The following is a 26398-nucleotide window of genomic DNA, read 5'->3' on the forward strand; positions in this document are numbered from 1 at the left end:
GGACCATTTAATAATAAGGCCATATCCAAGTGTATGCCATTGGCAGGTGGATCCTTATATCGTGCAGATTTATAAAACTGATAAAATCATACCATACTGAAATTAAATTAGTCCCTTTACTTTGTCCTCTTGCTCTCTTTAAATTATCTGTTAGTTTTTTGAGTAAAGCTATATCCCAAACTGTTTTATACCAGGAATCTATATTTACTCCTTTAAGGTCTTTCCAAGATTGTACAATAGTAATCTTTGCTGTTGCTAACAAAAAACTTACCAACTTCTTATTTTTAATATTAAGATCTTCATTCAGAAATACATTCAATATTGCTAATTGTGGTGTTAATGTAATTTTTGTTGGGTTATCTGTTCAATCTCCTTACTCACAGATACCCAAACTCTGTGAATTTTTGACACTCCCACCACACATATATATATGTACCAATTCTTTAACACCCCCTCCAGCACGTTGAAGATGTTCCTGAATTCATCAATGCTATTTTTTTTAGGTGTCAGATACCACTGATATATGATTTTCAAACACAATTCTCTGTGTTTAGGTGCTATACCCAACTCTTAACTTGAGAATTTTCCATTTCTCACCCCCTCCAACACTCACACCAAAAGAAGGCCACTTTCCCATTTTTTCTTCAAATAACCTCCTTCTTCTTCTCCTCTTTTTCTTTGTGGCAGGCATAAATTCCTTTCCCCCATAATGCCCTGGTACAATGATAGGTACCATGACTGCCAGTGACTCTTCAAGTTGTCAAGTTTCAGGTCTTTTCCAGGACTGAGAATGATCCTAGCTATATTCCTGGATCACACCTAACTCTTCATCTGAGGTTTTTCTGTTTCTTGCCACCACTGTTCCAGCAAAAGAAGGCCACTTTCCAGAATTTTCTCCAAAACAGTGTCTACTTTTTTGTGCGGCAGCCACTACCAACCCTATCCCCAATGCCTTAGCACAATGCTAGGTCCAGTGCATTGTAGAGGATGCAAAATGGTGGCTGGGCAGCCAACACAGTTGCTGCCAACAAATGGTTGCCAACAAATACTGCAAGGGCTACCAGTGACCCCCACGCCTAAGAAGCTGCTGGAGATTTTCTCCCCCTCCTAGAGAACTTAAATGAAATTGTTCCTTCACAATTTCTCCTTCACAATGGGGTGAAGAATTTTGAGATGCCATTTCCACACAGCTCTACTCTTAAATAAGTGAATGTTTCATTTGCAGCTCAGTCCTATACACATTGACTCAATGTCTTCAAAGAAGCTTGTGGGAGTATAGTGATGACATTTGGGGTGGTATACCGGCATACAGTTCTTTCCTGTAGTTTTCATGGGGGAATCATGGGGGACAGAATTGTGAATGTGTGGAAAGGGTGGGGGAGTAGCAGTATATCCAATTATGTTCATTGTTGTATCACAACACACCCACTGCTGTGAATGAAAGTTAGGGCAACATGGCAGTACATCAGTCAAAAAGCCACAGTTCCATAACACAACAGGTACTAAAGGAATGTTAGAAATCAAGACAGAAGCACTACCATTCTAATCAGTAAAATAATGCAATAAACCCCATGTCTGAATGCAGCCATAATGTTAATCGTTTTGTTTGGCCTTGTGTGATTGTTGTTTTTATGCCAAAGAGCTGGCATGGCTGAGGGGGTGAGAGTTAGATATGGACCCCTTTCCCCCTCACAGAACTACATGTTTTAACTATCATCCCTCTTCCCATTATAATAGTGCTTTAAATGTATGATGTGGCCTTAATCACAGAGTGCTAGAGAAGGACCTTCATTATCCAGCTGAGTTGTTATTTTGATTGACATTTGCATTGCCATGGCCTATGATGTGAGTTTTGTATCTGAACTCCTTCATGTCCCACATTTGGGCTTCCCATGGGCATCTGGTTGGCCACTGTGAGAACAGGATGCTGGATTAGATGAGCCTTTGGCCTGATCTAGCAGGGCTTTATGTGAGCACCCAGTCCTAAATACTAAACAAAGCATGATATCTGTATTCCTCACTCCCTACTAGCTAATTGTTAAGGATAAAAATGGCATTGCCTGTCATAGTTAAATTTCTTGTAGCATTTGCTGCACATATGACAGTTTGTTTTAAAAAGTAACATTTCATTAGATTTTGTAAGCAGAAGGAGTTTACATTAGATGAGATTTTTTTAAAAGCAACAGTCTCCCGTTTCCTTTGGAGTTAGCTTTATCCAAACTTTAATTTCAGAAGTGGAGCTAGACATAAACAAAACAATCCTTCTTATCTGTGGGTGGAATGGCAGGGCAGATGGGCCTGTGAAGGTCCTTAATTCCTCCTTATACCTCTTTCCGTAAAGGGTTTATACACATGTTACTGTTTGGTTTGTGTACTCAGTGTCACACCTTAATAATTCACCCCAAACGTAATGACAGTCCATCAACAGCATACTAGTCAATTCTCTATTAATAGGAACCAATCAGCATTGTGAACAAATGTTTCAAGGTACTTTTATACCTCCACTTAGAAACCATGGCAACCAATGGGGGTGAATGGACCCTAGGACATATCGACATTAAGCCTGGCTTAGGCCTTACTACTGTTTACAAGACTATCTGCAGTACGCCTGAATGGGAAAACACAGGCAGAGAGCGTGTCAGGAGTTACTAGGGATCAAACAAGGAACTTTCAGCAATCTGTGTGGATGCCTTGCATGGTGATTGATCAGAATGGCAGCTTATATCTTGAAAGTGAAGTTGTCTCAGGCTCTAAACTGGCCCTGTCCACCAAGACCAACCATTCCTGCCCCCACCCGGCGCTAGTGACCTAGGCAGGAAGAGCTATAAAAGCTTCCTGTTCAGGCTGGGCCCATGCTTGAGCAAGGTCTTTCTGACTCTAGTTGTGTTCCATGTCTCCAACTCTGGGTTGTGTTTTCTGTGTCTTCTTGACTCCCTGGCTCAACTCCTGGTTCCTGACTCATTTCTGATAGCTGCCTATGCCTTATACCCGGCAGACTGTTCCTGCACAAGAACAGCTACAGCCTTCTCTTAGCAACAGTAGTACACACTAACCTCCCCTTTAGACTATTGCAATGTGCTTTTTGTGGCACTCCCCTTAAAGATAACCTGGAGGTTACAGGTGGTGCAGAATGCAGCAGCCCGATTATTGATGGCAAAGTTAGAATCATGTCACACTGCTCCTAAAAGCACTGCAGTTGCTGCCTGTTTGGTACCAGGCTCAACTTAAGCTGCTCACATTTGTGTTAGTGCTGGCTCCGTGTCAGTGGGGCAGTGGAATCCACTCCGGGTTTTAGTCTGAACTTTCAAGGAGCTGTCCAAGGTGTACCTTGGGAGCTCCTTGAAAGTTCAGACTAAAACTGGAGTGTTTGTGTATAAAGCCCTACATGGCTGGCGACCCAGGTATTTGAAGGAGCATTTCTCATTACTTGCTGACTCTTACTTTTGAGATCTGCTAGCCTGAAGGAGGGGGGAGGGGAGGATGGTGGCTGCAGTAGTAGCAGCGCTGCCACCCAGGGAACCAGCAGGCAAGGTATCAATCTCAGTGAGCCTTATCTAACCATGTCAGTCGCTGAAGCTGGGCATCCTGCATCCTGTTCTCATAGTGGCCAACCAGATCGGAAGCTCTCAAGCAGAACCTGAGCGCAAGAGCACTCTCCCCTCCTCCCTTTTCTAACAACTGGTATTCAGAACAGAGCTTGGAAAAGTTACTTTTTTGAACTACAACGCCCATCAGCCCAATCCAGTGGCCATGCTGGCTGGGGCTGATGGGAGTTGTAGTTCAAAAAAGTAACTTTTCCAAGCTCTGATTCAGAAGCATACTGCCTCCACCTGTGGAGGCAGAGCATGGCCATCACGACTAGTTGTCATTGACCGTCTTATCTTTCATGAATGTGTCTAATCCTCTTTTAAAGCCATCCAAATCAGTGGCCATTGCTGCCTCCTGTGGAAGTAAAGTCCATAGTTTCACCATGCGCTGCATGAAGACGTCTGACATTCTGCCTAACCAGCAAAAGGAGATAAAAATGTGCATATGATGCCAAGTATATGCAAAATGTATGCCAATGTGCGCCCTCTTTGGCCAGTGAGCTGGAGGGCCTAATCTGCATATAGTGTATTGGACCCAAAAATCCTCTCAGCACCCCTGCCTATGTATGTTTACTACAAAGTAAGCCCATCTGTGCAATGGGTCTTACTCTTCGGCAAATGTGAACAGCCTCAGACTTATACCTTTCAGACTAGGCCTTAAAATTTCCTAACTTTGATTCCCTCCCCTCCCCCATCTTTTAATTCACTCTGAGGCAACATTCTTTTGTGTCTCTTTTGGAGTCTGCAATTCTTTGATAATATTTACACAAATAAGTCCCTTTCAGGCATTTGGGGGGAAAACTGTGGTTTGGGAGGGGGAGGAATAGCGTGAGCATTTTCTGCTGCTGCTTATAATTGTTGAAGTGAAATTAGAAAGATGGCTGTGGGAAATAAAAGATATCTGACTAGATGGTAAGACTGATCTGGCAGTGAGTACAGGACTGAAAGCAGATAATTTTGCCCTGTCGGTGACCATGAAAATAACTGACACCTTTAACAGCTGACCAAGAGAGGCATTGCCACAGATCATGACAGGATGGCTAAAAACGAAAGTTTGTGCTTTCAAAGGAACTGACAGACAAACTGGGATGAATGAAAGTACTGAAGACTGGCAGCATGCTACCACAAATAAAGATGGCTATCAGGCTCAGCTCAGGCAGTGGGCCAGGTGGGGCACTGGTAAAGGGCTCCAGAGGCTCAGGAAGTTCCCTCACTGACCCACCCTGTTGGTACTGCCACTCATTGCCCTCCTAGCCAGATCCTCCCCAGATGGCCATTTTAGCAGTGGGCAGGTACCAGTGCTGCTTTTGAATGGGAGCCAAGCTCAGCCCAGGAGCTCAGACCATCCCACCAGCCAATACAGCATATGGATGTTGCTATAATATCACCGCGCTGAAAGAGGTGGTGATCCGACCGCTCCTGAAAAAGCCCACCCTGGACCCATTGGTTTGTGACAACTACCGCTCAGTTGCAAATACTCCCTTCTTAGGAAAGATGAATGAGAGGGTTGTGGTGCAGCAATTGCAACTCTTGGATGAAACAGATTATCTTGAACCATTCCAATCTGGGTGCAGGCCTAGTTATGGGACTGAATCAGCCTTGGTCACACTAATAGATGACCTTTATTGGGAGAAGGACAGAAGGAGTGCGACCCTGTTACTCTTACTTGATCTCTCAGCAGCTTTAGATACCATTGACCACGGTATCCTTCTGGACTGACTTGGTGAGATGGGTATCAGAGGCACTGTTTTACAGTGGTTCCAATCCTATCTCCAGGGTCGTTTTCAGATAATAGCATTGGGTGATTGACTTTTGGCAGTTGTGCTGTGGGGTGCTGCAGGGTACCATCTTGTCCCCCATGCTGTTTAACATCTATATGAAGCCCTTGGGAGCGGTCATCAGGAGATTTGGGCGAGGTGTCAGCAGTATGCTGACAATACCCAGCTCTATTTCTCTGTAACATCCGAATCGGGAGAGGCTGTGCAAGCCTTGGACCGCTACCTGGACTCGGTGGTGGGCTGGATGAGGACCAATAAACTGAGTCTGAATCCTAGCAAGATGGAGATGCTGTGGGTTGGTGGTTCCTGAGTTCGGATAATTGGTCAGTTGCCTACCTTGGATGGGGTCATACTCCCTCTGAAAGAGCAGGTCCATAGTCTGGGGGTGCTCCTGGATCCATCTTTGTCGCTAGAGGCCCAGTGGCTAAGCATGCCTTTTACCAGCTTCGGCTGGTAAGACAGCTGAAGCTGTTTCTGGACCAGGATAGCCTGAGCACTGCTGTCCATGCACTGGTAACCTCCAGGTTGGATTACTGTAATGTGCTGTATGTGGGGCTGCCCGTAAGGTTGGTCCAGAAGTTGCAGCTGGTGCAAAATGTGGCAGTGAGTCTGCTCACTGGGGCAGGATAACATCTCACCCCACTGCTGAAAGAATTGCACTGGCTACCTATTAGTTACCAGGCCAAGTTCAAGGTTCTAGTTTTGGTGTACAAAGCCCTCTACAACTTGGGACCAGGATACCTGAAAGACCCTTTTACCCCTTATATATCCAGTCAATCACTGCACTCTGCAGGTGATGGTCTCCTGCAGATACCATCTTATCAGGATGTCAATTCTGCACAACATAGGAAATGGACCTTTGATGTAGTGGCACCTACGCTTTGGAATTCCTTCCCCTTAAGTATTAGACAGTGCCTATTGAAGACTTTCCTCTTTCAACAAGCCTTTTAAGTTGAAACCTACCCCAGTCTGCGTCTGTGTTGAAATTGCTTTTTAATATGTTCTTAAACTTTTTTAAAAATGTTTTTAATCTTAGATGTTTTGAAAGCTTTTTTTAAGTAACATTTTTGAAGATGTTTTGTTTTAATGTGTTTTAAAGTTTGTTTTTATGATGTTTTAATGTTTTTAGTGCTTTTGTTTGCCGCCCTGGGCTCCTGCTGGGAGGAAGGGCAAGATATAAACCAAATAATAATAATAATATTTAGAGGCTCATTTTGAAAATTAGCACTAGCTTAACAGCCTTCCATCAGTATTTAATTTTATAGTAAATTTATAGCAAAGACGAGAAGCTTAGTATTAGTATCTGGCAAGTGCTCAGAGGAAGGGCGGGACATAAATCTAATAAATAAATAAATAATAAATATTATTTATTTCTGTATTTTATCTGTACAAAAAAATTACTTTTTTATCCCTGAAAAAGGAAGTGTGAAATGAGATTATAGCAGAGAGACCCAAGGGTTCATTTTAGATGTGTGGGAGTGGTGTATCCATTAAAAATGTTGCATTGTTTTCCTTTGACAATAGCGGGATGCCATATCAGTCAAGATTTGTTTTACTTTAAAGGAGTGGGTCCAAGAGGGAGGTCTGAGGAGGAAAACAAAGGGACAAAGGCTACACTGACAGCATGTGCCCAAGGACCCTCAGAAACCTGGAGCCAGCCCTGAAGACTATGTTCACCAGTAGCACAGATATTACACATGTTTGTTGCTTGTTCACCAGTTAAGGATAGGGGGAGAAATAGAGTTTGGGTCACCTTTTCATGTGAGCCTACATAATTCACACTTCCAGAAACAACGTGCAAACTGACACACAGCTATGCTTCAAAGGTTGCAGTTCTCCAAATGTTGTGATGCAGTTCCCCAACAAAAAAAATGTTCATGTTAGGAGAACATGTGCATAAAGGTGCATATATTAGTGACAATAGCATACAAAAATATATCACAGTATGTATCAAATTGCATATGAAAATTTGTGTATTAGGAGAAACGCAAACTAAAAGGCTGACAAATCTTCATGAGGACTAAAAAAAATTGCAAACTGTGGAAGAAATGTGGCAAACTGAACTTAAACCGAGAAAAATGAGAAACAGAGATACCAAAATGGACAGGTTCATCCATCCCTATTAATCAAACACTGAACATTCTTTGTGTTTGTATAGGAGGCTCTGTCAAAGAAGGCAAGTATTCCTATTGCCCAGTTCCCTGGCTGAGGGAACAAATATCAGTTACGCCTGCCCTGCTTCAGAGGAAAGTTGGGCATTTATAGTCTGTTATTCTGCATAAGAATTGTTTATTTCTAGGCCGATTTCCTCCCAGGCATTTCATTCAACATCTCAGGTCCAAATTTCTTCCCTAGCTGTGAGGACTAGAAACTTATTTCTTTAAATATGAGTTTTTTTCAGGAACCTGAATTCTATGCCTAGTTGTAGAGAATGAACGGGCAAATCAGTCTGTTTCTGGTCCATGTCTCTGTTGCACATATTCACTTATAAATCTGGTTCATCCCATTACCACACTAATCTGTATGATGTTTAAAAAAAAAAAAAGATCTGCACCCAAACAAAAACCACTTTTAAATGATATTTCGAATGTATCTTCTTTCAGAATACACATTTCGATATGTATGGCCTCTCAAAATATGCATTTATGTAAACGTATTTCATCCCACGTTTAAATGCATGTTGATTCTGTCTTGAGGAACACAGGAACCTCTCTGCCTTATACCGAGTCAGGCCAACAGTCCATCCGGCTCAGTATGGTCTACACTGACTAACAGGAGCTCTCTGGGGTTTCAGGCAGAGAATCTTTTCCAGCCCTACCTGGAGTTTTCAGGGGTTGAACCTGGGGCGTTCTGCATTCAAAGCGGATGTTCTGCCGCCACTGAGCTGCAGCCCTTCCTTATCCGGGACTGAGAAATGCATGACAATATTGAGAAGAGTGTGAGATCCAATGGATAGCTACGTTACAATCCACTCGTTGGCCCAGGAGGAACCCAGATCAGACTAATTCATACTGGAATTTACAAAGATCAGATTCCTCAAGCGTGACTACTGTCTAACTGACCCTGAGGAAGGCTTTCTCTAGGGCAGCTCAGATGATCCCAAAACAGAACACCAGGTTAAGATCTGGCTTTTCAGAAAGGCCTTTGGTGAAGGCTGCCTATGGGGAGATGTATTTCTGTTTAAATTATAGCAGTTACTTCTAAATTTGCTTATATATATCTGCATATGCAAATGTTATGCAAATCTGTGTGCTCCTTTGTCCTGTCTTTAGGTGATACACTTCCTCTTTTTAAGCAATGCATGTGTCCTGGGAGTCGGCCTGCACTTCTCTTCATGACATCTAGCGGAAGTGGAAGGAAAATAAATGGTGCAAAATAATGAATATATACATTTTTTTTAAAAAGCCATTTTTAATTTTTTTTAAATAAATGCAGATTTTAAGTTTGTATCCTTTGTACAGGTCACAGAATTCAGCTTCTCTTGGTGCAGAGTTTGAGCGACTATTTTGTTTGTTTTATTTAAGTCAGAGTGTGTACAATCCTGCCCAACTTGTTCCATCTGCATGAAGGTGGCATGATTATTAATAGGTCACTTTTATGGTCAACATTCTGCTTTCTATGAATAGCACAGATGTACTGTACTTTTCTAAAGCAAATACATGCACTCCCCCCCCCGCCTTAGTGACAGCTATATGGCACTTTCTCTAGAAAGTGTGATACAAAATGGCTTGCATATATTTATTTATCATAGATTTGCCATGAAGAGTACATGGTAACAGGTTACTTTGTGCATCTCATGAATTGTAGATTTCATACCTAAAGCTGAAAGAGGAATTATATGAACTGCAGCAGAATTGGGAGAAAGATTCTCTGCTGACCTTGTGCCTAATATAGGAAACAAAGGTTTTTAAAAACAGTCATGGGACACATTCTCAGATTATTCCATCAGTAGGTCTGTTATGTTATAATATTGTCCTTGGCAGAAAGACTGTAGCTAGGCTAAAGATAGAAAATAGCTAAAGTTGTGTTTTTTTAAATAGAATCATAGGCATAAATGTGGACTTCGTGTGGCATGCAGTCCAGCATCCTATACTAAGGCAGGATTTCTTATAAACCTCCTACGATGCAGCCTTTATTTAAGCACTAGCCTGGTAGCCATAGGGAACATGAAATGAGCTGGCAGGCAAATGAGGTGGCTAGTGAAGGAACGATGGTGTGCATCATTCCTCCTCCCCACCCAGCACTAGGAATGCAGTGGCTGCTACAGGGTGGAAGGCTGGTAGATCAAAAGCAGACGGAGCCAAAGCCAATGGCAGGCAGAGCCAGCTGACTCCAATTTTGTCCCCACCCTTCTCCCTGCTGAGTTCTGCAGGGGCAAAACTGAGGCTAAGAAAGAGACCAGCCAGGACCACCTCTTGGACCGGTTGGAAGTAAGAAGGGAGGCAAGTGGGGGCTGACTTTGGTATGGCAATGCCCCATTTGTTCTGATGGGTCAGCTGCCACTGGAAACGCTGCAACATTTTGTTACAGTGCTCACTTGCAAATCCTGTTCTGATTACATTTCATAAAAATACTAGTGGATAAAGGAATTATTTTATATCAGTGAGTGGGATAATTCAGTTTTACCAGTATTTTTCCTTCAAATACCTTAAGCTGAATAATTTATTACTTTTCCCTAGACATTTACTGGAGTAAAATGAATTATTGGAGTATCTCTCTCTCTCTCTCTTCAGCAGTTCTTCTTTAAATTTGCCTTTTTGCAGCCGCACCACACTGTTGGCTCATATTCAGCTTGTGATCCACAACAATTCTAAGATCCTTCTTGCATTTAGTATTGCTGAGCCAAGTATATTTGTTGCTCTGCCCACTCTTGCGTCTGGCCATACCCACCACTGCTATACGGCCCTTGGAAGGTTGCCTAGAGGAGAAAGTGGCTCTTGAGTGGGAAAGGTCCCCCACCCCTGCCGTAGCCTTCGCACAAAGAGCACAACTGTCTGCACTGCATCACAAAGCCTTCACACATGCAGGTGTACACGCAAGGGCATCCTCACAACCTGGAGCCCTTTAGAATTACGTTTTCAGGACACAAGGAAACCTTTGTGTGTACTTCTGTATGGACAAAAGCTCCACTGCTACAGACATTCACACTCTTCACATGAAGGCTGTGGCGGGGACTACTCAACACGGCCCTGCTTCCTGCCTCACGTTGACCAACATGGGAACAAGAATTCCTGAACAGGGTTTATGCTGGTCACATAGGTAGGAAGAGATAACGGAGAAACAACAAAACATTTCATCCTTAGAATCATAGAATCATAGAATAGTAGAGTTGGAAGGGGCCTATAAGGCCATCAAGTCCAACCCCCTGCTCAATGCAGGAATCCAAATCAAAGCATTGTTCAAATCAAAGCATCCTTGTTCATCACTAGGGCTTAAGAGTACCAGCATTAACATTATGACAGTACCAGCTAAATACGTTAATTCACTTTCATAAGTGAGTTTGTGATCAACTGCTTGTTGGTAGTAAAGTACCCACGCAAATGACAAGCAACCTGAACCAGTGGGGTGGGTGGGCAATAGAAGGCGACTTCTGGTATTTCTAGTTGTACAGTTCCTGCTATCTGGGTCACATCCACAACATACATTTAAAGCACATGGCTTCCCCCAGAGAAACTTGGGAAATACAGCTTGTTAAGGTCCTGGGGTAAACTACAGCTGCCTCCAAGGATTCTTTGGAGGAAGGCATAACCGTTAAAGTGACATAAATGTACTTTAAATGCATGGTATAGATGTGACCTTGATCTGACACTCCTGCACCCCATGTCACTCTTTCCCATAACCTCAGAAAGGCTGAGGAGAGGCCAAAGTCCATCCAGTGTTGAGCAGTATCTTGTATAAAGCTAAACGATATGGCATATATAGCATAAAAATCAAAGGCTGAGCCGGCATCTCTTGCCATCGTCATCTTAAAATAGTCAACTATTTACAGAAAAGCCCCATGCATGTTTATTCAGAAATAAATCCCACGCTGTTCAAACAGGCTTATGCATAAGGAGCCATAAGAAGCGCCTGCTGGATCAGGCCGATGGCCCATCTAGTGCAGCATCTCATAGTGGCTGACCAGATGCCCCAATGGAAAGCCTGCTATAAATGGGGGAGGAGAAATTTAATGCACTTCTCATTTAAAGCCAAATGTATCAAATTTGCACTTTCCAAAACAATATGAGAAATGAAACACAGCCATCCTTTGCAATGCGCACTTAGTCGAATGTTGTGATGCAGTTCTCCAACAAACCAGTGTTTACAAAAATGCATATATTAGGTGAAAACATGCATAAAACAAATATATTTGTGAAAACAACATACTAAAATGAATTATCCTAGGAGAAATTGCTTGCTAAAATGTATACAATAGTCAAAACTGCATACAAAAATGTGTTTATTAGGAGACATCTGCACAAAAATGCTGAGGAATTTTCATGAGGATTAAAAAAAACACAACCCCACAAATTGCTACAGAAATGTAGAGAACTGAATTTAGAACTTGGAAAAATGAGAAACTGAAAGAACCAAAATGACAGATCTTTTCATCCCTACACACAACAGAACAGAAGGGCAATAACCCTCTCCCTACATGTGATTCCCAGCAACTGGTATTCCGAGACATACTGCCTCCATCAGTGGAGTTAGATCATACGTGTGCATATGAGGTAAAAGTGTGCATACAACCAACCTTAGGTTGCAATCCTTATTAGCAAATCTCATTGTACACTTCTTAGTAGCACTATTTGGGACTGAGCTGCATGATGATGATGATATTACAATTACCACCACAGAGAACATCATTTTAATTTTCTGCGCAATGGCCAAACTACACACGACATAAGCACTCAACATACTTTTCCTCCTTATTTAAATATTGCCTCTGTGTTTGTGTGTTTGCACATACAGTTTTGGGACTGTGGTGCACAGGTAGTGGACTTAACTGTTTCCCACAAGCCACAGTCCCACCAAAAATACCTTCCCGTAAAAGCTGTGATTAGCCCTGTGGGGGAGCATTCATTGGCATTCCCCATTCCTATGCAACATGGTCGTCATCCTATTTGTGCTGCCCACAGCTAATATTTAAATAATAATAAAAATGCACATTAAACAATTGCACACATTTTAGTTCAGTAGCCCTCTGGCACCAAAATGATTTGGGAGCTTTGATCTCAGTATAGGTTTGCATTTCTGGCTGAAAGAGTTGGGAGAAGAAAGCTAATAAATGTATTTCCCTATTACTGGCAAACACTTCTGAAATTTATTGGTGGGAAAGAACAGCAACAACCACAAAATAGTAAAAAAAACCAAATTGTTCCTTTCGGTTAAAACAATTACGTCAAGGTGTGCAGTTCAGATGGGCTAACAGCATTTGCAGGCTGGGCCTTCTGTTCTTTCTGGTTTTTGCGTTTCAGGTTGAGGAAGACAATCCCCAAAATAATACCTAAAAGAACAAAATGGAAAAGATCTTTAAATCATACTTCAAGCAAAATCAACTTCTGCAAACATTTTGCAGGCAAAACAGGCATATGTATGTTTAGTATGAAGCAAGTCTCTTTGTGTTCAATGGGGCTTAGTTCCTATTAAGTGTGTTTAGGATTGCAGCCTAACAATGCAATCCAATGCACACTTACAGGCCTGGCGTCAGCAGTCAGCCAGGTCAATCACTGGCAAAGGGCTCCAGAGGCTCAGAAAGGTCCCTCAGTGGCCCAACCTGTCTGTGCTGCCACTTATTGCCCTCCCAGCCAGATCCTCAGATGGCCATTTTAGCAGCAGGCAGGCAACAACGCTGCTTTTGAATGGGAGACAAGCTCAGCTGCCACCAACTATCTTAATACAATGCCCTGACCTTAAGATCTGTGATAGCCTTTTCCTCTACAAATTTGTCTAATACTCCTTGAAAGCCGTCCAAGTTGGTGGGGCTTGCACTACAGAGATGCAGGGATAGAGCAACCCTGTGTCTGTGTCCTTAAAGAAACATGGCCAATGGTGACTTTCAGTTCAATATGAGATTATTGCAATTGTTCCTAGCCATGAAATAGAGACTGTAGGTCTACAATTACTCCACAATGAACTGTTGCTTCCTGGTTATGGACTGTGTCCTACATTTCTAAGCTAAGTTTGCACAAAGCATTATGCAAGTTCTATTTTTTTGGTGGTGCTCTCTCCTAAAGTGTGTTTGTCTCCTTTGCTGCAAAGGGTTTGCATATTATCCTTGCTTTTATCTCAAGTGTGCTTTCTGGTGTTTTTCCCCCTCTATAAATCCAAATAATGGTTAACTCAGTCGGCTTCCAACAATTGATGCCTTCCAAAAATCACAATGATCTGTGCTCTGAATATATTATTTTCTTCACATGTTTGAAGGTCAAATTCCTCAGTCAGTCATCTTGGCTCCTTCAGTGTTCAAATTTATTTGCAAATTTCCTCCAAGGATTTTGTCTTGTTTTGGAAAGTAAAAACAAAACAGTCGAATTGTTTAAGTTCTGTCAACTATTGCTGTCAGATTCAGCACAAAGAAGTCTACTGCCATAATCCTGCTTCGTTTAACACTCTTGAACTGTAGAAAGCTAGACAAAGTATGGAGAAACTGGTTGTAGGTGTAAGCAAGATGTTAATTAAGTTTTGAACAGAGTTAGCTGAAAACTGCCATAATTGGCAAGTATTGGCTTGTCACTGATGATGTGTTTTGACCAAATTTTTGAACACCAAAAAAGCTTTTCTCACAAAAACTTTGAAATTGCCATTGATAACTGCTGAAACTGCATTTAAATTGCATCTCTTTGGCACATTTGTCTCTCACCCTTCCTTTAAGGCACATAGGATGGCATACTCACTGCTATCTAATTTAATCTTCACAATTCAGTCAGCTAGGTTAGGCAGAGAAACCCATGACTTGCTAAAAGCTAGTGAGAGTCAGTGTGGTATAGTGCTGGCCTAGGACATGGGAGACCAGGGTTCAAATCCCCACTTAGTTGCAAACCTCACTGGCTGACCTTGGGCCAGTCACACCCTTTGAGCCTACCCTACCTCACAGGGTTATTGTGTGGATGAAATGGAGAGGAAGAGAACTATGTACACTACCTTGAGCTCCTTGCAGAAAGGGTGGAATTTAAATGCAATAAACAAACAAATATCTATGAACTTCATGACTATACAAGCATTTGAATTCAAGTATGCATGATTCAAGGCTAACATTCTATTATGCCACAATCACTCTAGTGCACGGATTGCCAACTGTTTTGAGGTGGTAGATACAGTTACAGACAGCTGTGGGCACCACACAGGCACTGCAACCAATTACACCACATAACCTGTTCTTTTGGCAACAATAGAATGCTTCTTTCAAAACAAATTTCATCAAGAGGAAAGATGGGAGATGAGACCCTGTGGGAAAGCCTCTTTGGCAGCATGTGCTCCCACGGACACCGCATTGGTGACCCCTGCTCTAATTCATATTTTCTGTCTCCTTCTCTGTGATGGCTGCCATACTGCCATTTATGCTTCAAACACTGATCTCTATTTGTCAGTCTCTCCCTCACCCTCTTCAACACCTACTTTGTTAATAATTTGAATGCCACACCAGATTTCTCTTCCTGCCTTGGGAACAGAAGCCAGCTGATGAGAAAGTGCTCTGTCTCTCACATGCAATAGCTGGTTCAAATCCCCAGCAGGGTACTCTGGGGATTGTAGCTCTGAGAGAGGAATGAAAAATGGAAATGGACTGCCTTCAAGTCGATTCCAACTTATGGCGACTCTATGAATAGGGTTTTCATGGTACGCAGTATTCAGAGGGGGTTTACCATTGCCATTGCTGAGAGGCAGTGACTGGCCCAAGGTCACCCAGTGAGCTTCATGGCTGTGTGGGGATTCGAACCCTGGTCTTCCAGCTCATAATCCAACACCTTAACCACTACACCACACTGGCTCTCGAGAGGGAAATACACTGAACCAACTACAGCTCCCAGAATTCTTTGGGGAAGCCATGACTGTTCAAAGTGGTACAGTAGGGCCTCACTCATACAGCAGGTTAGGTTCCAGACCCCAGCCGGAAAGTGAAAACCACCGAAAAGCGGATCAGCTGTTGTGCGGGGGTCTGGAACCTAACCTGCAGATCACTCCAGATCAGATCTTCCCCTCCTCGGGCGCGATCAGCTGGAGTGCGGGAGTCTGACCGCATGCTACAGCTGATCTTCCCCTCCTCTGGCGCGATGAGCTCAAGTGGGGGAGTCTGATCGCACCAGAAGAGGAGAAGATTGGCTGTAGCGGGCTACAGCTGATCTTCCCCTCCTCTGGGGCAATCAGCTGGAGTGCGCGAGTCTGACCGCCCCCGAGGAGGAGGAGATCAGCTGTAGCATGCTACAGCTGATCTTCCCCTCCTCCAGCGCAATCAGCTGGAGTGCAGGGAGCTCCAACCCCCCCCCTCCAGCTGATCGCCCTGCTGGAGCCGTATTAGCCAAAAAGCGGGGCACTGAGAAGCGGGGCCCTACTGTACAATATTACTTGAAATGTATAGTGCAGATGGAGCCTAATTTGTTGCTATATATCTTCACTTTTGCATCATTGTTGCAATCATATTGAGCCAACAATTATCTGCTAGCCTGTGAAACAGAAAACAAGCAGCCTGAGATGGGGAAGAAACTCAATTCAGTTTGCATTTAAAGGCAAACCTACCTAATTTGCACTTTCCAAAACACTATGCAAATCAAAATACAACCATCCTTCAAAATTCACACTTCTCTGAATATTGCAATGCAGTTCTCCAGCTAAGTAAAGGGTTAAAATGCATATACTAGGGTGAAGTGTGCATAAAAATGCATATATTAGTGAAAATAATATACAAAAAGGCACTGTATTAGGGAAGATATAAATATTGGGCAAAATGCACATTGCAAAAATGTGTCTGGTAGGCAAAATTACAAACCAAATGTGCACATTAAGAGAAATGTGCGCACAAATACTGATGAATTTTCATAAGGACTTTTCTTTTTTAAAAAATCACAAACTGATGTGGAAATGTGGAGAACTGAATTTGAGACTGGAAAACCTAGAAATAGAAAGATACCAAAATTATAACCTCCAGTGGTCAGGCCCCTTAACAATCAGCCCATTTAAAACAACCACTCACCAATAAGTAGCAATACACCAGCCAGAATACCAATTGCCATCCCCACTGTTGGAAGTGAACTGGGTCCATCAATTTCTAGGAAACATACCTTTTCCTCTGTACACTTGCACAGATTTACTATGGACAAAAATACACATTTACAGGGATTAAGAGAAAATATAACGGTGACATACTTTGAGCAAAAGAAAAAGTGAAGGGCATGAACTCAATTTTCTCTATACCTTTTAGAGTAACAACTCCTTCCATAGGCGGCCTTCCATTGTCATTGATTTTCAATGGTATCTCATATACTTTCTCTTCAAGATTAATGTTCCTTGGGGAAATGTAAGCATGCCTGCCTGTAAAAATAAACAGTGGATGAAAAAAAATGGAAATGGAAATGGACTGCCTTCAAGTCGATTCCAATTTATGGCGACCCGATGAATAGCGTTTTCATGATAAGCAGTATTCAGAGGTGGTTTACCATTGCCTTCCTCTGAGGCTGAGAGGCAGTGACTGGCCCATAGTCACCCAGTGCGCTTCATGGCTGTGTGGGGATTCGAACCCTGGTCTCAGTGTTGGGCATAGTCCAACACTCTAACCAATACACCACACTGGCTCTCTTGGATGACAAAAGTTGTGTTTTTAACAGAAAAGTAAGAAGATGACCACAATGATAATAAACATAAGTGTAACCTGGAACAAAATGTACTGTGGAGTGCTCCACTTCAGTCATAGAATCATGGAATCATAGAATAGCAGAGTTGGAAGGGGCCTATAAGGCCATCGAGTCCAGATCCCTGCTCAATGCAGGAATCCAAGTTAAAGCATACTCGACAGATCATTGTCCAGCAATCTTGAATGCCTCCAGTACTGGAGAGCTCATCACCTCCCTAGGTAATTGGTTCCATCGTTGTACTGCTCTAACAGTTAGGAAGTTTTTCCTGATGTCCAGCCAAAATCTGCCAGCCGTACTCTTGTCAACAATACTCCATTCCATTCCCCCTCCTGCACAGTTTTACACAAACACACTAATTGTCAGTCAGCATTCTGTTGCCATGAGCATGATCAGTCCTAACTGGTCTGTTTTTAGAGTCCCCACCCAGCAAGTTAGGGTTTTTTCTGCTCTGCTCAGCTAACACCCGTTATAGCAAGGACCAAGTATCCTCTATGGCTAGGAGTGCCTTTTACCAACTTTGTCTAGTTCGTCAACTATGGCCATTCATGGACAGGGATAGGCTGACCTCTGTAGTCCATGTGTTGGTAACCTCAAGGCTGGATTACTGCAATGCACTCCATGTGGGGCTGCCCTTGGCCCTGGTTCGGAAGCTCCAGTTGGTGCAATATGCGGCAGCCAGACTACTGATGGGAGCACATGGCTGACAAGATGTGATACCACTCTTAAAACATCAGCACTGGCTGCCCATCCACTACTGAACCACGTTCAAGGTCTTTATATTAATTTGGACTTCCGGGAAGGGTGCCTTCGCTTGTGCCTGCTTTTGAGACGGGCTCCCGCCTCAAAAGAAGCTTATTCAGATATAAATCAGTCAGAACATTTTTTTTTGACTGATGAAATTTCTCCCGGGCAGGGAGAAACGTAGAGATCAACCTCAAAAGCCTGTTTTTGTTGGGAGGACTGGATTTCATTAATTTATGAGAAAAGGTCCAGCCAGCAATGCCGGACGGACTTCCGAACAAGCTCTATCTGATTAATGCGATACGTTTATCTTTTCTTCAAAGAGAAAACGGACTAACAGGCAAGCACCCTTCTTTCTATTATTTTTTTTACTTGGTTTAAATTGTTGCAGCAAAAAGAGATTTGTCAAATGAATCAGCTTTAAAGAACTTCTGGGTGAGCTATAACTCTTCTCTGTTATTCACGAAATTAACAGCTTATCTCTGTTTCTATTGCAAAAAGCTGTCCTGGAAGTGCATTCTAAAGATATAAACAGAAGAGGGATTTCTATTCCGAGGAACATTATATTGTCTGGGACTATTCTCTTTTTGGTCTATTTTATTTTGACGAATCTGCTTCTTCACGACGCCACTAACTGTTTTGATGCTGGGAACTAAATTTGTTTTGTATTCTTGAACATAGAGAGATAAGGCAGGCTGCTCTGTTTATACTGTGATGTCATCAAGCCTGGAATATTAACCCAATTGTTGCTGAAATAAGAAGTGGTTCTTCTTTATTTTTGTTTTGTTTTGTTTTCGTGGTTTTAAAAATGGCAATCAAGAAAGTGGCTGAGAATCTGGAAGTAATTATGTTTCAGAAAATAATGGATGAGATTGAGATAACGAAACAAACCCTGCGACAGGGCAGTAAGGAGCTGAAAATTGAACTGAGCAAAATGACGCAGGAGCTTAAAGAAATAGGGGATCCTGTGAGAGAGGAGAATGAGATCAGAGATGAGAAAAGAAAAAATAAAGGGAAGAGACAAGCCCTGGAGATTGGAACAAATGTGGAATTGGAAAAAGATCTGGAGTTTATGGATATTAGAAATAAAATCTACTGTTTGGAATTTAACGTTATCTCTGAAGAAATTAATGAAGATATTAGAGATAATCAATGGCTTGGATAATCTTCTGGACTGGAATGACGTGATGGAGCTTGATATAGAGAAAATCTATGGAATTAACTGCAGCCATGTGACAATGGAAAAATTCTCAAGAGATGAGCCAGTGCATTTTGTAAAAAAGAAGAACACAGATATGACTTTACAACAATATTTCAGCAACTTATTCAGAATTGATGGCAAGAAAATATTTGGGATAGAGGAAATTCCCATCAGACTCTTATTATATGACTATGGCTATGACAGCAAGATTATTATGGAATACTGATAATGGAAGATTGGACACTGAAATTACTGGACTTAACAGGACTATTGAAGATGGAAGATGGAATTAATATGGATAATGGAATAATGGCTGTTGAAATTATTGGACCTAACAGATTTTGATGAGATGGATTAATCGATATGTTTATTTGGACTATGGTTATGACAATAAGATTATTATTATTATTAACGAGATGGATTAATCGACATGTTTATTTGGAGAAAAATTGATAGATATATTTCTTAAAGAATTGAAACCTCTCTTTGACTTTTTGTGGAAAGAATAAAGTAATGTTTATGAGATTTGATGATTAATTAAGATAACTACTGGAGGAAAGTGATTTTATAATATAATTTAAGAGACAGGATTGTTATATATTGTAGACCTACAACTGATTTGATCTGCGACAAATGGGAAGTCAACATTTTATTTTTTTGTTTAATCATTTTTGTTTTGTTTTGTTTTTTGTCTTTGAATGTTTTATGATTTTGTTTTGTATGTTTCATGAAAATTTGAATAAAAAATTATTGTAAAAAAAAAAAAAGGTCTTTATATTAATTTGCAAAGCCCTGAACAACTTAGGTCCAGGGAATTTTAGGGACCGCCAGAACTCTTATATCCCAGCTCGAGCACTGAGATCATCTGCAGGAGCAGCTTTGGTTGTCCCCCACATTGGCAAGGCTCATTTAACATCAACACGAAATTGAGCCTTCAGTGTCATCAACCCAGTTCTCTGGAATGCTCTGCCAACAGAGATACAGCAGGCGCCTTCTGTTTTAACTTTTAAATGCCTGCTGAAAACCTTTCTGCCCCACCAGGCTTATGCAGACAATTAAGATGTTGTTTGGAAACAGTTGGCCTTTGTTTTCATTGTATTTTTAATGTTTGTATTGTATGGTTGTTGTTTATTAACTTCTTATAAACCACTTTGACGTTTTTAACAAAACAGCAATATACACACATATTTATAAACAAACAAACAAACAAATAGAAGGGTTGGGGGAACCTCAGTCACAGGAACCAAATGTGCCCCTCTAGGTCTCTCTTTGGCCCTCGGAACTGTCCTCAGGCCACACCCCTCACTGGCCTTGCTTTACACCCCAGATACGTTTGCCTGGTTGGAATGTACCTTTGAACCCTGATAAGGACTCTTGCTTGCCTAGATGGAGAGTAGAGAGTCATAGGATGAGACTGTATAGAAACTAGTCTACTGGACAAAGGTAAAATTTACACTTGTTGCTCCACCCACTTTAGCCTGTGCTCCACCCAGCCCTGGCATACGAGCCTCTGAAGGTTGCCGAGAAGGTAATGTGGCCTTTGGGCTGACAAAAGGTTTCCCACCTCTGTAGGAAGCAACAGAGCGCAGAAAGCTGAGAAGGATCGGAGTGTGTGCTTCAGCTTCTCTCAACCACACACACCTTTTGGAGTAAAAGGTAGACTCCCCTCCTTCCCCTCACTTTATAGATCAGCCTTTGCCAACCTGGTGCCCTCCAAATGTTTTGAACTATGATTCCCATCCAACTCAGCCAACAGATTCAGGGACGAGAAACGTGACCGCATTTATCACGTCTACTCTGGACTCGAGCCTCTACACCAGAGAAGAATTCAAACCCCAAATGTATAAATGTAAAATCATTTTAAAATAAAATATAGCCTGTACAACATCAGCTCCAGCCTGCAGGCAGGGCCAGCACTAGGCATGACTGGGCCCTTGGGCCCCAGACTGCCCCAGACCCTGGTTGTCATACTGCCCAACATCCCTTGTGATGCAGGAGGTGCAAACTTAAATCCGGGCACCCACATCACCTCATCACTGCACTAGCAGGCATGTGCGTGCAGCACACTGATGCAGGAGGAAGGAACGGTGGGTGGGCCTATTTAAGCCCACACCACTGCATCAGGGGGGTGTTGCCCTCTCTCTGTGATCCACAGCGCTGTCGGGTTGCTGGGCATGATTCGCTCCATGATGCCAGTGTGGATAGCAGAGTGGGAGCTCTATCCTCCCAGACTAAAGAGACGCCCTTCTGGGCTGTAGGAACCCTCAGCCAGTGCCCAACCTAGCCATCCACTGGCGCCAGGCCTGCTTGCAAGGGCAAGGGTTAGAGATGATGGGAACTGTAGTTCAGCCTTCCTGGAGTGACACAGCTTCCCCATCCCTGAAAATAAATAATTAACCCAGAGTAATCTACTAAGGCTATACAGCTGGCCCTAAAGTAGATGGTTCTATATAAGGGTTGCATTTGGCACTCGACTTATCAAAAACTTACCATCAAGTTTAGAAACGTTCCAGTTTTGTATTGCGTCTGCACCAACAAGGGAATAAGTGAATCTTGGAATATACGAATACTCATCCGGATCAGAAACTTCAATCTTGGCTTTCTCATTTCCTTGAAGTGGGTAGCAGAAGAACAAATAACTCTTTGCTAGCCCTGGAGGATTATCGTTCACATCTTTCAGGTTCAGTATCAGCTGTGCTGTGGAGCTCTTAGATGCTGCATCTGTGGATTAGAATAGAGCACAAAACAATATTCCAGGACTTGGAGCTGCCTATACCTCCGTGCTTATAGCTGGGTGGCAGTGGTGGTAGACACAATGGAGGAGAACAGGACTAAGGGGCAGACTGTATAACTAGGAACATAGGAAGTTTATATGAAGTCAACCTTTCACTTCATCTATATCAGTATTGTCCACACTGACAAGCAGCAGCTCTCCAAGGTTTCAGAGATTCTCCCAGCCCTGGAGATGCCAGTGATTGAACCTGGGACCCTCTGCATGCAAAGCAGATGCTCCACCACTGAGCTAGGGAGGTGTTCTGCATGCAGAAGTTTGTGGGATGGCCGCAGTAGCACTTGGGAGCAAAATTTGTTATGGTCTTCTGTAGACTTACGACTACAGTGTGTGTCAGCTTCTGCATTTAAGAAAATGGTGAACAGATTGCAAAAAACATTGCAACAGACTGAAAAAGAGAGAAAGGGAAGGAGGTTTGGGCTCATCCACATACCGTATTATATCCAACATGTCTTCGTTAGCGTATGAGACTTTTCTATCATGAGAATTATAAGCACCTAACTAGCTGTGTAGGATATGTATGTTGACCAACACCTGCTCTGGGCTGGGCCCCTTGATCCGGGGAGCTGCAAGCTACAGTTCCCGAAGTGTATAATGTAACATCAGTCCAGGGCATGGTGTGAAATTTAAAATGGTGGCTGACAGCAACTTGTCCCTGACACCAAATATGCAAGGAGGGCACCAATGTAGGACAGGGCCTGCCTAGAGAGTGGGGCTCTTTCTCCTGGGTCATCTCTAATCTTGGTGTCACTTTTTATTTTAATTTTAGGCTTACTTAGCTCAGTTGCAACTATTTGCACAGTATAGGTACGCTGAGTTTCCCGATCCAGTGGGGCAGCAGTATATATCATGCCATTGACAGGATCAATCCGCAGCCAGTTCCTGTTATCGTTTTTCAGCATGTACCTTTGCAAGAAGGAGGGTAAGATATAAGAAACCACCCTGTTTATAAAGCCCAAAGTGCTTTCACTGATAGTATGTACCTGTATCTATATACTGACATCAGCACAGCCATCTGTGCCATAGGCCAGAGCTTGGAAAAGTTACTTTTTTGAACTACAACTCCCATCAGCCCAATCCAGTGGCCATGTTGGCCAGGGCTGATGGGAGTTGTAGTTTAAAAAAGTAACTTTTCCAAGCTCTGGCCATAGCCCTATTCACTCATTCCCCTCCATGTATATACATAGAATCATAGAGTCGGAAGGGGCCTATAAGGCCATCGAGTCCAACCCCCTACTCAGTGCAGGAATCCAACTTAAAGCATCCCCAACATGTGGCTGTCCAGCTGCCTCTTGAATGCCTCCAGTGTCAGAGAGCCCACTGTCTCCCTAGATAAGTGGTTCCATTGTCATACTGCTCTAACAGGAAGTTAGGAAGTTTTTCCTGATGTTCAGTTGAAATCTGGCTTCCTGTAACTCCCCTCCTCAGTCTTCTCTTCTCAACGATAAACATGCCCAGTTCTTTCAGTCTCTCCTCATAGCGCTTTGTTTCCAGTCCCTGATCATCCTCATTGCCCTCCTCTGAACCCATTGCAGATACAGAATGCATAGAGAGAAGGGGGACCACACCCACTGGCTCCACCTCCAATGTCCACATGCCTGATAATCACATCCCCTGATTTACACTAGTACAGCTGTAAGCATAGAAGGCTACTTCAGAAGGAGAAGGCCCCAAAAGTCCAGGAGGTGACATCCACTAGTGAATGAGCAGCCAACAAGATGCCCTGCAAATATTTTGGACTATAGGTCATCCCTGACCATTAGCTATGTTGGTAGGGGCTGATGAGAGTTGAAGTTCAGCAGTATTGAAGGATGTGATGTCCTTATATGTTAAAAACTGTAAATATGGTAAGTGCGGGTTTATATAGTGATATATGGTAAGTGACTGAGTAAGAGGGGGGAGTACATGGGCTGGAATGCTGGAGAATGCTGTATGATGATTGGCTGAGCGTCTGAGTGGCTGAAGGTATAAATGAGAGGATGACAGTTGGTTCAGGGTTCTGTTTTGTGGGGGGAGTTGAGAAGGAGAGGGGTTGGAAAGGAGTTGAAGTGGGAGGCAGTTGGGATTGAGTTGACAGAGTTCTGAGGGAGGTTTGGATTCTATTAGGCTGATATTTGGACAGAATATATATAACTGGAAACATAAGAGTGACACTATATGAAACCATACGCTTGTTAAACATTCCTAAAGTAATCTTGTTATTTCCTAGTGTTATCAAATAAATACTTTTATTGGTTTATCAAAAGCCTGATCCTTGGCTGGGGATATACAGACCAGAAGGGAGGGCAGGGTAATTACCAAGGCTGAAGGGAAACTGTATCTAATGGTGGCAGCAGTGAAGGGAGATATTGTAACATCGTCAAGTATCCAGAGCAACCCAGGATTGTATGCTTTATAGACAAAGATACAAGGGGGTTGTGGACAGCAAGGGCACCCAGACACAAAGTAACAAGCCATAGGGAGACTAAGGTGAAGTCTCTAGCAGTATTGTTTACAGGGAGTGGCTGGTGATGCTGCCTAGCATTGGGATCTTGTGAGATCTGTGCTAGAGCGGAGTGAGAAAGAATAAAAACAACGATCCCGACTGGTGGTGTCCTGAGGTGGTGCCTAGTGAAAGGCAGTAGCCACAAGCAGGTGGGAACCTGACAAGTGGAGCCAAAGGTGGGATCGTCACAAAGGACACCACACTGGCTACCCATGAGCTAGTGGGAGGGGACAGAGAAATAGCTTGAAGCAGTTTCCAGGTTGAATTTGGAGAGAATGTGTTGGGGGGTGGCAGGGAGCGAAACATGTGGATTAACAGCCTATTCTTGTGTGCAATTACTTTCTTTGCAGACTTGATATATCACTCCGGTGTTAGTAGATCTACACTGGTTACCAGTTGTTTACCGGGCCCAATTCAAGGTGCTGGTGTTGACCTTTAAAACCCTATACGGTTTCAGCCCAGTTTATCTGAAGGAGCGCCTCCAGCATCACCAATTATGCCACCTGACAAGATCAGCCTCACAAGACCTTCTCTCGGTCCCACCAGTTAAAACAGCTAGGCTGGTGCGGACTAGAGAGAGGGCATTTTTGATTGTGGCCCCCACCCTCTGGAATTCCCTTCCTTTCGATCTTCGCCATGCCCCCTCCTTGATAGGTTTCCGCCGAGCCTTGAAGACCTGGCTGTTCAGGCAGGCCTATGGGTTCTCTGGGGTGGGTTAATTTTTAATGCTGTTGATTAATATAAGAGGGGTGATTAGTTGATTATTGAGTGTGGTTTGTACTGGTTTTATATTGTATTTATTTTATTATGTTAATGTACGTCGCCTAGAGTGGCCATTAATTCGGCCAGATAGGCGACTCAAAAATAAAATTTTATTATTATTTTATTATTGATATAGAATTGGTGACTGTGCTACCTGCTGAAAGTTTGTATTTGTCCCCACTATGCTCTGGTCATATATTTGTAAAACAAACCAATATATTACAAAGATACCACGAGTTTCCAGTGTGCTCTCATCAAAAGGAAACCAAATCTTGTAGCATCTGTTGACCATGGAATTTCTCAGCTGTAATGTACAAACCACACATAATTATTCTGAGAATGGGGACCAGTTTAGACAGATCCAAAATCCCAATTACATGCCCTGAGTTTCCATCTCCCAGAAAAATGCTTCTCTTCTGTCCCCCTGAAATTCCCTCTTCTGCACAGCCATTAAAGTTGCAGGAACCCTGCTCTCTTTTGCAGCTGGCCACCCTATTTCAAAGATGAGATTAACATCATAGGAAACTGCCTTATATTGAGTCAGGCTATCTGTCCAAATTTTGACAAAAAATTGTCAACAAATATGGAAAACTAAACAATGGCCCACAGACTGGAAGCATTCAATATACATCCCAATTCCAAAGAAAGGGGATTCCAGGGAATGCAATAATTATCGAACTATTGCCTTAATATCCCATGCAAGTAAAGTAATGCTCAAGATTCTACAACAAAGGCATATATGGAGCGAGAAATGCCAGATGTCCAAGCTGGAATTAGAAAGAGAAGAGGCACCAGAGATCATATCACAAACATACGTTGAAGAATGGAACCGACCAAGGAATCTTAGAAGGAAATCACCCTGTGCTTTATAGATTACAGCAAAGCCTTTGACTGTGTAGATCATGACAAACTATGGAATGCTTTAAAAGAAATAGGGGTGCCATAACATCTGATTGTCCTGATGTGCAACATATACTTTGGACAAGAGGCTACTGTAAGGACAGAATATGGAGAAACCGATTGGTTCCCATTCGGAAAGGATGTGAGATAGGGGTGTATTTTATCACCCTATTTGTTTAATCTATACGCAGAACATATCATATGGAAAGCGGAATTGGACCAAGATGAAGGAGGTGTGAAAATTGGAGGGAGAAATATCAATAATCTAAGTTATGCAGATGATACCATACTACTAGCAGAAACCAGTGATGATTTGAAATGAATGTTG

General features: G+C 42.7%; 1 protein-coding gene across 1 annotated transcript in view; it reads right to left on the reverse strand.

Moving 5' to 3' along the window:
* Window positions 1-11873: 11873 nt before the first annotated feature.
* CDH17 (cadherin 17) overlaps window positions 11874-26398 on the reverse strand; it is a 55613-nt gene continuing 41088 nt past the window's right edge. The window contains exons 15-19 of the mRNA XM_061607319.1: window positions 22699-22829; window positions 21623-21853; window positions 16754-16870; window positions 16533-16649; window positions 11874-12851 (exon numbers count right to left, since the gene is read on the reverse strand). Coding sequence (XP_061463303.1) covers window positions 12742-12851; window positions 16533-16649; window positions 16754-16870; window positions 21623-21853; window positions 22699-22829 — 706 coding nt within the window. The 3' untranslated portion in view covers window positions 11874-12741. The remainder of the gene's footprint in view (window positions 12852-16532; window positions 16650-16753; window positions 16871-21622; window positions 21854-22698; window positions 22830-26398) is intronic.

Source organism: Rhineura floridana, chromosome 1 (assembly GCF_030035675.1).
Source record: "Rhineura floridana isolate rRhiFlo1 chromosome 1, rRhiFlo1.hap2, whole genome shotgun sequence".
NCBI classification, from domain to species: Eukaryota; Metazoa; Chordata; class Lepidosauria; order Squamata; family Rhineuridae; genus Rhineura; species Rhineura floridana.